Source organism: Pristiophorus japonicus, chromosome 9 (assembly GCF_044704955.1).
Source record: "Pristiophorus japonicus isolate sPriJap1 chromosome 9, sPriJap1.hap1, whole genome shotgun sequence".
In the NCBI taxonomy this organism is placed as follows: Eukaryota; Metazoa; Chordata; class Chondrichthyes; family Pristiophoridae; genus Pristiophorus; species Pristiophorus japonicus.
Window position 1 is genome coordinate 166,909,577 of NC_091985.1, and position 13,741 is coordinate 166,923,317.

The window sequence follows — 13,741 nt, forward strand, 5'->3', positions numbered from 1 at the left end:
TTTTGTTCCCTCTTTATCTTCCGGTGCCGAACCCCATGGTCTCCCCCTCCCACCCCTGTGCCTCCAAACCCAATGGTTCCCCCCACCACCCCCGTGCCTCCAAATCCCATGGTCTCCCCCTCCCACCCCCGGACCTCCAAACCCCATGGTCTCCCCCCACCCCCCCGTGCCTCATGGTCTGCCTCCCCCCCCCCCCCCCCCGGTGCTGCCAAACACCACAGCCTCCCCACCCCAGTGCTGCTAAACTACAAGACAATCCTCTCTTAAGTACATCTAAACGCGAGGACGCCCCAGTGCTGAAAAATCCCACGATCTGCAACATGCTTCCAAGGTCCATGAGAACTCCACCCAGTGCTACAGAAGCCGAGGGCATTCCTCCCCCCCCCCCCTCCCCCCCCCCCCCCACACACACATGCTACTAAACAGAGTCCCCTTCCCCAGTGCTACCAGGCACCATGTACCTACTTGAAATCTGGTGGATGTTGCCTACCGCTTTGCTTTGAAAAAGAACATAAGAGCAGGAATAGGCCATTCAGCCATTCGGCCCCTCGAGCCTGCTCCGCCATTCAATACGATCATAGCTGATCTTTGACCTCAACTCCACTTTCCCGCTCTATCCCCATATCTCTTGATTCCCTCAATATCCAAAAATCTATCGAACTCTGTCTTGAATCTACTCAACGACTGAGCGTCCACAACCCTGTGGGGCAGAGAATTCTAATGATTCACAACCCTCTGAGTGAAGAAATTTCACCTCATCTCAGTTTTAAATGGCCGACCCTTAGCTGTAAATAAAAGACAGGATAAAATTATTACACAGAAAATTGATGGGTGCTCCCATAGCCAATGTGAGCACTGGGTACACTATTTTTGAATTACCTCTATACCGCAGGCATCATAACCCACCTATGCCTCATATCATCATCATCATAGGCAGTCCCTCAAATCGAGGATGACTTGCTTCCACGCCAAAAAGTTCACAGGTGTTTCAATGAAGGACCTAATATTCCAGATCCCGAACTACATCCTGAAGGGTGGAAAATGCCTGTGCGTGGATTTTTTTAACGTGTGGTGGCCGTTGCACACCAGCCACCACACGGGCTTGGCAGAGCTAGGTCTTGGTCCAGTGGCAAGGGTTAACCAACACAGACCCAGTGCGCGCACATATCGCAGTGTGGGCTGGTCCGTGCTGCCCCTGGGCCCTCGCCTCTTTTGGGCCCCGAACTCGCGCCTCTCCTGGGCCCCGATCACATCCCTCTACAATCTCTCGCCGCTCCTTTGCCCCGACCTCACCGCTCCTGCTGTACCTGCCCACACTCCAATCACCGACCTGGATCTTGGTGACGTCCCTCTTCACTGCCGTTGCTCTCCTGCTCCAGCACGTGCTGCTCCCTGGAGTGGTGTGCCACCACGCTGCTCCTTCCGCTCTCCGGCCTACTCCGATGGTGCTCGCAGGCCGGGGGCCCCTCAGCCTGCTGGGCTAGGCCCCTACACTGCTCCTTCCACTCATATAGTCATTATCTATGACACATGTAGTATTTTCAAATTGCTTTTTGTTACTTCACACAATAATGATGTAAAATGAGTAATCTTGAGGAATTGATGTACATGATTTTCTTTTTGTAGTAGAACATGGAATTGGGAAGATCAAAACACAGGAGAGAAATATCCAGCAGACCCAGCTTTATGTAGAATGTATGTAAATTATGAACCCAGACTGAATAAGCGCTACTCTGTGAGTCTTCCTCATAGCACGTTCCAGAAAGGTAGGGTTGACTTCATTACCTTTATGGGTAAAGTTGGATTTGCATTATACTTCTTTCATTTATCTTTGTTGTCTTCCTCCACGTCATAGAATCTTACAGCACAGGAGGAGACCATTCAGCCCACCGAGCCTGTGCTGGCTCTCTGAAAGAACGATCTAATCAGTCCCACTTCCCTGCTCTTTCCCCACATCCTGCCAATTTGAGTACACACTCATTTATCCCTACTCCGCAGCTGCTGCATGTGGGAGCTGGTGGGCAGCATTGAGGTCCACCACGACCACATCTGCAGCAAGTGTCTGCAGCTCGAGGAACTACGGCTCTGTGGCGATGAGCTGGAGTCCGAGCTGCAGACACTGCGACACATCAGGGAGGGAGAGAGTTACCTGGACACTGTGTCCCAGGAGGCAGTCACACCCCATCAGGTTAAATAATTCAAATTCGGCCCGTGGTCAGGGACAGGAGGGTGTGACTACGAGTGAGGAAGGTATGTGGACTCAGGATGGAGTGATGGAGGAGCCTCGGCACTTGCTCTTGTCCAACAGGTTCCAGGCTCTTACTCCCTGTGTGGACGAGGGCAGGGACTGCAGGGAGGGTGAGCAAACTGACCACAGCACCGTGGTACAGGGGGCCATTCAAGTGGGGGGAGTAAAAAGAAATGTTGCAGTGGTAGGGGACATTATCATTAGGGGGATAGATACAGTTCCCTGCAGCCGAGAGCGTGAGTCCCGAAGGCTGTGTTGCCTGCCCGGTGCCAGGGTTAAGGACATCTCCTCTGGGCTAGAGAGGAACCTGGAGAGGAAGGGGGACGATCCAGTTGTCGTGGTCCACGTGGGTGCCAACGACATAGGTAGGACAAAGAAAGAGGTTCTGCTGAGAGAGTATGAGCAGCTAGGAGCTAAATTAAAAAGCAGAACAACAAAGGTAATAATCTCTGGATTACGACCAGAGCCACGGGCAAATTTGCACAGGGTAAATAAGATCAGAGTTAAACACCTGGCTCAAAGACTGGTGTGGGAGAAATGGGTTTTGGTTCGTGGGACACTGGCCCCAGTACTGGGGTAAGAGGGAGCTGTTCCCTCTTCACTTGAACCAGGCTGGGACCAGTGTCCTGGTGAATCGAATAACTCAGGCTGTAGATCGGGTTTTAAACTAAATAGTGGGGGGGAGGGATAAGGTGAATGGAAATGTAAAAAGTCAAAGAGAAAGGAGAGGGCAAAAGTGCAGGGTAGCGATAGGGGTAATGATAACCAGAGTGGGACAAGTAGGGACAGAACGTATACACACAAGACTGCATCAGAAAGTGGGGTCAGAGCAGGGAAAAATGGTAAAAGGACAAAATTAAAAGCTCTTTATCTGAATGCACGCAGCATTCGTAACAAGATAGATGAGCTGATGGCACAAATAGAAATAAATGGGTATGATCTGATTGCCATTACAGAGATATGGTTGCAAGGTGACCAAGGCTGGGAACTGAATATTCAGGGGTAGTTGACATTTTGAAAGGACAGGCAGAAAGGAAAAGGAGGTGGGGTAGCTTTGTTAATAAAGGATGAGATCAGTGCAGTAGTGAGAACTGATATTGGCTCAGAAGATCAAGATGTAGAATCAGTTTGGGTGGAGATAAGAAATAATAAGGGTTATAAAGTCACTGGTGGGAGTGTGCTACAGGTCTCCAAACAATAGCCACACTGTAGGACAGAGTATAAATCAGAGGCAGTTCAGAGAAGGTTCACGAGGTTGATTCCTGAGATGAAAGGTTTGTCTTATGAAGAAAGGTTGAGCAGGTTGGGCCTATACTCAATGGAGTTTAGAAGAATGAGAGGCGATCTTATTGAAACCTATAAGATTCTGAGGGGGCTTAACAGGGTAGATGCAGAAAGGATGTTTCCCCTCGTGGGGGAATCTAGAACTAGGGGGCATAGTTTCAGAATAAGGGGTCGCCCGTTTAAAACTGAGATTAGGAAGAATTTCTTCTCTCAGAGGGTTGTAAATCTGTGGAATTCTCTGCCCCAGAGAGCTGTGAAGGCTGGGTTATTGAATATATTTAAGGTGGAGATGGACAGATTTTTGAATGATAAGGGAGTCAAGGGTTATGGGGAGCGGGCAGGGAAGTGGAGCTGAGTCCATGATCAGATCAGCCATAATCCTATTAATGGCAGAGCAGACTCGAGGGGCCAAATGGCCGACTCCTGCTCCTATTTCTTATCTTCTGTCTCCTGCCTCCTAACCAATTCCCTATCCTAGCCAACAGGTTGCCTCCAGTTCCATGTACTCTCATTTTTGTTAACAGTCTCTTTATTGTAGGCAACTGGGAACTTACCATGAGGTACACCAAAAACAATGGAATTATACTATGACTCCAGGATTGGGTGCTTGATCCAGGTTGATAATGTTCACAGAATACAGATGGCAATCTTGACATCTGTCTTCCTGAGACTGGACTGACGTATGAGGAGAGACTGGATCAACTGGGCCTTTATTCACTAGAATTTAGAAGGATGAGAGGGGATCTCATAGAAACGTATAAGATTCTGACGGGACTGGACAGGTTAGATGTGGGAAGAATGTTCCCGATGTTGGGGAAGTCCAGAACCAGGGGACATGGTCTTAGGATAAGGGGTAGGCCATTTAGGACTGAGATGAGGAGAAACTTCTTCACTCAGAGAGTTGTTAACCTGTGGAATTCCCGACCGCAGAGAGTTGTTGAGGCCAGTTCGTTGGATATATTCAAGAGGGAGTTAGATGTGGCCCTTATGGCTAAAGAGATCAAGGGGTATGGAGAGAAAGCAGGAAAGGGGTACTGAAGGAATGATCAGCCATGATCTTATTGAATGGCGGTGCAGGCTCGAAGGGCCGAATGGCCTACTCCTGCACCTATTTTCTATGTTTCCATGTTTCTATGTTATGGCCAGTGCATTCTGCTCGTTGAATGGATGTGTTTGTTTGCTAGTTGTGCAGAATACAGACATGGAAGGAGGCCATAACTCACCTGTCAATGCCCATCCAAGACATGAGTTGATATCACCAGTGCTGAGAAATGATCGAGAGTTTCAGGAACTTGTTGACACAGGAACAATGAAGGAGTATTCAGACAGTTTCAAAGAACTGAACCAAAGCAGATACGCTTCCCGAGAAAATGGATTGGAAACCAATCATCTCACAAGTCAGCTAGACAGCAAGAACATTCAACATTTGAAAGAAAAATACCCGGGTAACATTTTATTGTTTGAAATAATCGATACGGCTTTTTAAAATCTTTGTATTGTAAGTGAACATGCCACAGTCTGTGTCTGTATGTATGCTACTGGTTTGGGTTTCTGTTTTGAAGCCTCCTCTAAAGTTTTTTTTTAGGTTCTTTGCTAAGTTTCTCCCTTCACTTCTGAAGGCTGAGATACTTTGTTCGGGTATTGCTCCATCGCCACCGGTGGCCATTATTCGTGGGTGAACCTTTACAGTGTCAACAAGCTATTTCATCATGGGGGAACATCACAGCGGAGCCCAATCTTGTCCTCAGCCACTGTCCACATGTGCATACTTTCATCAGGGCTGGTGGGCAACAATCAGGAGCAAAGTCCAGGCCAATTTCCCTTCCCTGGCCTAGCAGCACAGAGGACAGCTGTAGTGTCCCAAGCTAATATCAGCTAGTTCAACATAGACTTGAGGTTGAATTTGGGCCCTTCCCGATCTGAATGGCTACTCACTGGATAAACTCACAAAACCATTGGAAATCATTAAAAAAAATGTTTCAGCTGCAAACACATTTTTCTAAGGCAGAGGAACCAGAGGGGTGATAAGGAGAGTTGTTGTGATCTGGAACGTGCGGCCTGAAAGGGCGGTGGGAGCAGATTCAGTAGTAACTTTCAAAAGAGAATTGGATAAATACTTGAATCAGGAAGATTTGCAGAGCTATGGGGAAAGAGCACGGGAGTGGGAGTAATTGGAGAGCTCGTTCACAGAGCCGGCACAGGTACAATGGGCCAAATGGCCTCCTTCTGTGATTCTATTAATTTTTTTTGTAACACAGCATAAATTATTTGCACCATGGCTAAGATTATGAACATTTTGAGAAAATGATTTAAATGCAATGTACAAACTGTGAAACAATTACAAGCAATATAGCCAGTCACATTTTCCAATCAGCCATACTCCGCTTTATACTTTCTAGTCGAAAGGCTGCAAGCCACTGTGGAACTGCTGAAGTCAGAACGAACATACGCACTCTATCTTTCATTCATTCTGAAGACCAACATTACTGCGAGGGGAAAGAGTGTGGTACTCAATGGCAAAGACTTGAGGTACAGTTTGCAATAACCTTCAGAAATATTGACTTAAGATGTGTTTTGTGCTCTTTGAGGATTTCGTGAAAGCTTTTCATTTTTATTTTCATCATCAATGAATTCTTGCAGTGTGCACCAGAAACAGTGTCCAAAAAATCACACCAATGGAAACCACGAAAATCTGTCGGATAAAATCAGAGAGGAGTTTACATGATCTATAACATTTCAATTGTTTTAGAATACTCTCAGTCAGTCCTAAGTAACACATGGGATTAAAATATGGTCATCTCACCTCTGGGACCTGCAAGGGTCATAGATCCTGATCATTCTTTTACTGAAAGGCTCTTTGTTGTTCCTGAACAGCAGTTTACACATAGAAAGACATTCTATGGGCTTTCCTATGTACTCTCATGAGTCTAGCAGCTCACTGATAAAATATGTAAACACTGCAATTGTCTTTGTGGTCTTGCCTCATCTCTTCCTCCCCACCCATAATGAGTAATTCTCATTACACCCAAACTTGCCCTTTGCAGTGGCTGTCTTGAAAGTTTTTTGTCAATTTAATTCTTCCTCATTGGTTAAATTGTCTCCATTTATTTGTTTTCCAATTGGTTATTTCTACTTCCATTATCTCACCAATCATATGGATAAAATACTTTGCCCACCAAAAAACTCCCAATCTATTGTAGAAAAGAAATTCAACATATAGCTGCCATGATGGGCCCTCACATAACCAAATATACTCCCACAAATTAAGTTTATAACAGTAAGCACATGAATGGAACAGAAAAATCGTAAACGTTCCGATTCCATCGCCGTTGTTCCAACAATGTTGTCCCCCTACCATGCACGATTCAATGCATCGTGCATCTTCACGAACCTCCCCAGACGCTTCACGAACCTCCCCAACCTCTCCACTGCTTCCGTGCTGTCAGACAACTTGTTTGACTTCCCATCTTGGATGAGCCGTAACTTCCTCCAGCTAAACATTGGGAATACTGAAGCAACCTTGACACCAGCACCATCCTCCTCCCTGGCCACTGTCTCAGGCTGAACCAGACTGTTCACAACCTCGGCATCCTGTTCCATGCCAGGCTGAGCTTCTGTCTTCAAATCCTCTCCATCACAAAGTCTGCCTACTTCCGTCTCCATAAGATTACTCACCTTTATCCCGCCCTCAGCCCATTTGGTGTTTAAACCTTCATTCGTGCCACTGTCACCCCCAGACTCAATGGCCCCGACATTTACGGGGAAGCGGGGAGGTAGCGGGGGGATGGGAGGAGTTCCAGGTAGAAAACCCGGATGTATGGGCCTCCCGGATGTCCTGCTAAAATTAACACCTTTTACGGTTTTTCACCAGGTTTCCTGCCCGACAACCAGCCGACCCGTTGGGGGGGAAAGCCTGCGGCTCAAGGCTGCAGCCGGGGAGCAGAGAAGAGGGAGGGGGAGATCGTGGGGATGGGGGGGGTCGCGGTCGGAGGGAAGAGATCCTAGTGGGTGGGTTTGCGGGGGGGAAGAGATAGTGGTTGGAGAAAAGAGAGATTATGGTGAGGGCGAGATTGTGGTCGGGAGAAAAGATTGTGGTCATAAGAACATAAGAAATAGCAGCAGGATTCAAGCCATTCGGCCCCTCGAGCCTGCTCCGCCATTCAATAAGATCATGACTGATCATCGACCTCAACTCCACTTTCCTGCACTATCCCCATATCTCATGATTCCCCTAGACTCCAAAAATCTATCTATCTCAGCCTTGGAACATAAGGTTAAAATTACCCCCAATTACTCCAATATGCCCAGTCCCCAGACCCCAAACCCCGTGAGGCTTGCAGCAGTGTGTGAGCATAAGCTGAAGTTATGAATGGATGACATCACGCATGCGGAGCGCGCATGTGCAAATGCTTCCGGTCCATTGTCAGCAGTCACTCCGTTGTAGGAAGGACTAAAATCCTCTCTCATTATGTGCATGTCCACAACACATCAGCACTCCCTTTGGTATTAGACAAGCTTATATAAAAGTCCAAACACTATGACAGGAAACACATTTTGTTCTAAATGGAGGTGCTTTGACTGACCGAGTTGGTATGGTTCAGTCAACTGCTACCCTGGACATTGGCCTTGAGTCATTCTACTGCTCATCATCATCATAGGCAGTCCCTCGGAGTCGAGGATGACTTGCTTCCACTGTATAGGACTTACAATCTCTGTCACAGGTGGGGCAGACAGTGGTTGAAGGAAAAGGTGGTCAGGAAGCTTGGGTTGACGCACGCTCTTTCCGCTGTCTACTCTTGGTTTCTGCATGCTCTCAGCGATGAGACTCGAGGAGCTCAGCGTCCTCCCGGATGCTCTTCGTCCACTTTGGGCGGTCTTTGGCCAGGGATTCCCAGATATCAGTGGGGATGTTGCACTTTATCAAGGAGGCTTTGAGGGTGTCCTTGAAGCATTTCCTCTGCCCACCTGGGGCTCGCTTGTCGTGTCGGAGTTCTGAGTAGAGCGCTTGCTTTGGGAGTCTTGTGTCAAGCACGTTGACAATGTGGCCTACCCAATGGAGCTGATCGAATGTGGTCAATGCTTCGATGCTGAGGATGTTGGCCTGAGCGAGAACACTGGCGTTGGTGCGCCTACCCTGCCAATGGATTTGCAGGATCTTGCGGAGGCAGTGCTGGTGGTACTTCTCCAGTGTTTTGAGGTGTCTGCTGCATATAGTCCACATCTCTGAGCCATATAGGAAGATGGGTATCACTACTGCCATGAGCTTGGTGCAGGATTGGAGGTCCTGGTCTTCAAACACTCTCTTCCTCAGGTGATCAAAGGCTGCACTGGCACACTGGATGCAGTGTTGGACCTCATTGTCAATGTCTGCCCTTGTTGACAGTAGGCTCCCGAGGTATGGAAAATAATCCACGTTGTCCAAGGCCTTGCCGTGGATTTTGATAACCGGGGGGCAGGATCAGGTTGGTTGAGGACCTTTGTCTGACGGATGTTTAGCGTAAGGCCCATGCCCTTGTATGCCTTGGTGAAGGTGTTGACGATGGCTTGGAGTTTGGCCTCCGAGTGTGCGCAGACGCAAGCTCCATCTGTGTACTGTAGTTCAATAACAGAAGATGGGATGACCTTGGATCTGGTCTGGAGACAGCGTAGGTGGAACAGATTCCCATCTGTTCTATAATTTAGCTCCACTCCAGCGGGGAGCTTGCTAAGGGTGAGATGTAGCATTGCAGCAAGGAAGATGGAAAAGAGCGTTAGTACGATGATGCAGCCTTGCTTGACCCCGGTCTGGACGTGGCTTGTGTCTGTGATGGATCCGTTGGTCAGGATCACGGCCTGCATGTCATCGTAGAGCAGACGGAGGATTGGGAAAGAAGTTTGAGGGCAACCGAAACGGAGGAGGACGCTCCATAGTCCCTCACGGTTGACAGTGTCAAAGGCCTTTGTGAGGTCAAAGAAGGCCATGTACAAGGGTTGGTGCTGTTCCCTGCATTTCTCTTGTAGTTGTCTACTACTAATGCACTGATGACTCACTCTTACTGAGCCCAACGCATGGAAGTAAATACTCCACCATTAAGAGAGTTTGGCAATGTAATCATTAGATAGCAAGTGCCCACGAGATCTGATGAGGTCCCTTTTAGCCTTGCTAGGAACATAAAAATCATTGAGTAAGCCACTGAAGTTACCACACTACGGCAAGGTCACAACTTTGCAGTACCAGAAGTAAACGTAAAGCTGAATACAACTTCATTCTGGGCACATTTGTGTTGTCTCTTTAAATCAATTCCCTTTCAATCAGTTCAATTCTAAGAAATGATGGTACTAAAAGCAGCAATAACTGATAGCCCTTCAGAGGTGGGAGAGAAATTTGGCATTTAGAATTTTGCTACATCTACGGAAACCTCTAGGTAGTAGCACAAAATGTCCGCAAGCAATTAGTCATCACATCGTTGATGTAAAAACGAAGTTGCAACATAGCAAGTTATGTATCCTTGTAAAATTCTTGTCGAAAGGATTTCTCCATCTCTCTGAATGAAAAATCTCAAAACATATAATGCCATGGCAGAAAATTTATGAATAAATGGCTTTGTGCTAATTAGTCCCTCAGCCACTGTTTATTCATTATACCCTGTCTATCTGCAAAATCAGATTATCTGGTCATTTATTTCATTGCTGTTTGTGGAAGCTTGCACCCACAAACAGCACAAATTTGTGCACAAGTTTGCTGCCACATTTCCCACATTACAAAAGTGACTACGCTTCAAAAGTACTTCATTGACTGTAAAGCGCTTTGGAACGTTCTGTGGTCTTGTAAGGCGCTATATAAATGCAAGTCTTTCTTTCTCTATTCTTTACAACTATAATATTATGGTCAGTGGTCCTTAGAACTTTCTTCTCTTGTTCTTTCTAAGGTTCCATTGTTCCAAGTGATCGTCCCTACATCGCCAACACAGTTTTTCACTGTAACTCATTTTTCCTCATTCTCATAACTGTGGGACTCCTTACCAGATTCTTGAACTTCAGGGGAGTCAAGGGTTATGTGCAGTGGGCAGGGAAGTGGAGCTGAATCCATGATCAGATCAGCCATGATCTTATTGAATGGTGGAGCAGGCTCGAGGGGCCAAATGGCCGACTCCTGCTCCTATTTCTTATGTTCTTATGTTCTCCCTTAATCTTTATCTATAAAAGCAGGGAAGTCTCACAGGGTATTGGTGAGGCCACACCTGGAATACTGCGTACAGTTTTGGTTTCCATATTTATGAAAGGATATACTTGCTTTGGAGAAGGTTCAGAGAAGGTTCACTAGGTTGATTCCGGAGATGAGGAGGTTGACTTATGAGGAAAGGTTGAGTAGGTTGGGCCTCTACTCATTGGAATTCAGAAGAATGAGGTGATCTTAGCGAAACATATAAGATTGTGAGGGGGCTTGACAAGGTGGATGCAGAGAGGATGTTTCCACTGATGGGGGAGACTAGAACTAGGGGCATAATCTTAGAATAAGGGGCCGCCCATTTAAAACTGAGATATGGTGGAATTTCTTCTCTAAGAGCGTTGTAAATCTGTGGAATTCGCTGCCTCGGAGAGCTGTGGAAGTTGGGACATTGAATAAATTTAAGACAGAGTTAGACAGTTTCTTAACCGATAAGGGAATAAGGGGTTATGGGGAGCGGGCAGGGAAGTGGAGCTGAGTCCATGATCGGATCAGCCATGATCATATTAAATGGCGGAGCAGGCTCGAGGGGCCGTGTTGTGGAGTATTAAAAATATAACACACACACGAAACGTCTTTTATAGAGAAAAGAGTTGTTTATTAAAACCTGATTAATCAAGGGAGATCCAGCCGCATCAGTACTGTTACTGAGTGCTCTCAACGCCGATCTCATGGGACAAGCTACGCAGTTACATTCTTATACAGTTCAAATACAGTCAAAATGGTGGAACTACGTGGGGAAGTGTTCCATTGGTTATTTGCCACCAGTCCCCACCCACCTGCTGCTAATACATTGGTTAATACAGGTTACAGGCAATATCATTGGTTACAGTAATTTCTAATGACTCTATTGGTTACAGTGATTTCTAACGATTCTATTGGTTACAGTGATTTCTAATGATTCCATTGGTACATTCAGTTCTGGCGACTGTTGCTTGGGAAAAGCCCCTGTAGGTTATGTGTTACTTTTCTGGGAACGTCTTCCCAGGCTAACTTGTCCTTTGCAGGTATCTGGTTATACTCTGCTTAAAAGAGGCCTTGTGTCTGTTATCTCATGTGACTGGAACATTGCGATCTTCTCCCATTATTACTGTGAGCTGTCTACATAAATGTTATCTCCTCAGAGAATTCCTCTAACCTTCTATGTTTTAACCTAATTCAGCTATTCTCCCATGAACGCATTTTAAACATAATTCTCAGTCTTTCTTACTTTGTATTTTAATTACACCGAATTACTTTACCCCTAATTAAGGTTTTTCGTTCTTACAGGCCGTATGGCCTACTCCTGCTCCTATTTCTTATGTTCTTATTGGAATCATCATCTTAATGCTTCAGACCCAAGTTTGGAATCAACCTAACTATTAATTCCTGATTTATATATTTTCTTTGTTGCTCTTTTTAACATTAGTGGTAAACAATTGACCACGAGCCATCACCCTAGTTTCTCAATAAGAAATACAGGAGCTATTCAATGCCTTATAAACTCAAGAATGTCTCACTTTGCCACTTAAGTACACTAATAAAATCTACTATAAAGCCCACCGGTATCTCAGAGGAAATACTGGAAGCGGGAAAGCTGGACCAAACTGACAGGTTTGAGATGACTGAAATTTCCAAAGTAATTCCAGTAGATTTCAAAAGCTGACGTTAAATGGAGACAAAAGTTGGCTGTTTCCCTGCACTGGAAGTAAGAAAGACTTGCATTTGTATAGCGCCTTTCACGACCATCGGACATCTCAAAGCGCTTTAAAGCCAACGAAGTACTTTTTGAAGTGTGGTCACTGTTGTAATGTGGGGAAAGTTTTAAGCTGTGATACGCTACATGGTGACAGTTTGTTTTGATCAATTGTTCCTTGATCACCTTGTCTTTGCAGTAATATTTTACCCAGTTCCCTAAGAGTCCTCACCCAACTTCATACCGCTCTACTTTGTGCTCTGGAGGAGAGGCTGTACAGATGGCAGTGGCAAGGCATTGTGGGAGACATATTCATGAAGTTGTTGGACAATGACGAGGTAAATGTAAAGCTAGGCGGGTTAGATGTAGGAGCTAGCTTGTTAAATATGGCTTTTCCAAAAGAGAGTGGGTTATGTGATTTATTGGTAAATAAATAGTGAAGCATGTTTTCTGTCTATATATAGCAATGTGTCTGAGCTATATTGTGAGGTGCAGTATGGGTGTTTTCTTAAGCGTTCTGTTTTTGCCGGGATCCCAGACCATATCCATACTGCTGGGGTGCTGCTCAGTTGTGATGCTGCCCGTATTAACTTCCACAATCTAGGCTTTTCATTGGCCTTTTAATCCAGTAAAACCCTTTCTGGAGCAGGTTTCCATCACCTTTAAAATGGAAAATGAAAGTGCTAAGATAGAAGAATGAAAGTAAGTTAAAGACAGAGTCTAAATAAGATGAACCTTATTTAAAAACAGTAGAACAAGGAAGAGATTCACAGAAAGATAAAACAGGACAAAACTTCTAATTTAATTTATATTAAGTAACGTTGTGCTTTCGGTGTTTAAGTTGGTAATTAGGGTAATAAAGCTATTCCTGATGGTTGCTTAACTTTAATAGTAATGTGTTAATATCATGGTGCATATCCTGACGAGGAACATAACTGGCGACCCTAGGCAAATCTGCTGCTAAGTAACAGTTAAAACCTTTGCCGTTCCAATAAGTCATGAAACTGGAAAACTAAATGAACTCGCCAAACAATACTGACAGGTCTTGCATCCAAAACGTTACCTGTCTTTTTCCTTCACAGATGCAGACAGACTTGTGCATTTCCAACATTTTGTGTGTTTATTCATTCACTCCAATAATCTCCTGGCCTCATCCTCCACAGACTTCAGTGTATCTAAAACTCTGCTGCCTGTATCCGATCCTGCACCAAGTCCTGCTCGCCCATCATTCTCGTTCTCTTTGCTTCTCCAAACCATTTTTCGAACATTCTCAATAGTGAATTCTGGGTCTGAAGGGAGTTTATGAAATTGCTCCCAGCCCCACTGC

General features: G+C 45.7%; 1 protein-coding gene across 1 annotated transcript in view; it reads left to right on the forward strand.

Annotated features, from left to right (window-relative positions):
• arhgef33 (Rho guanine nucleotide exchange factor (GEF) 33) overlaps window positions 1–13,741 on the forward strand; it is a 66,812-nt gene that overhangs the window by 12,008 nt on the left and 41,063 nt on the right. Inside the window, exons 4-7 of the mRNA XM_070891036.1 lie at window positions 1,627–1,766; window positions 4,717–4,977; window positions 5,932–6,061; window positions 12,614–12,752. Of these exons, the coding sequence (XP_070747137.1) occupies window positions 1,627–1,766; window positions 4,717–4,977; window positions 5,932–6,061; window positions 12,614–12,752 (670 nt within the window). The remainder of the gene's footprint in view (window positions 1–1,626; window positions 1,767–4,716; window positions 4,978–5,931; window positions 6,062–12,613; window positions 12,753–13,741) is intronic.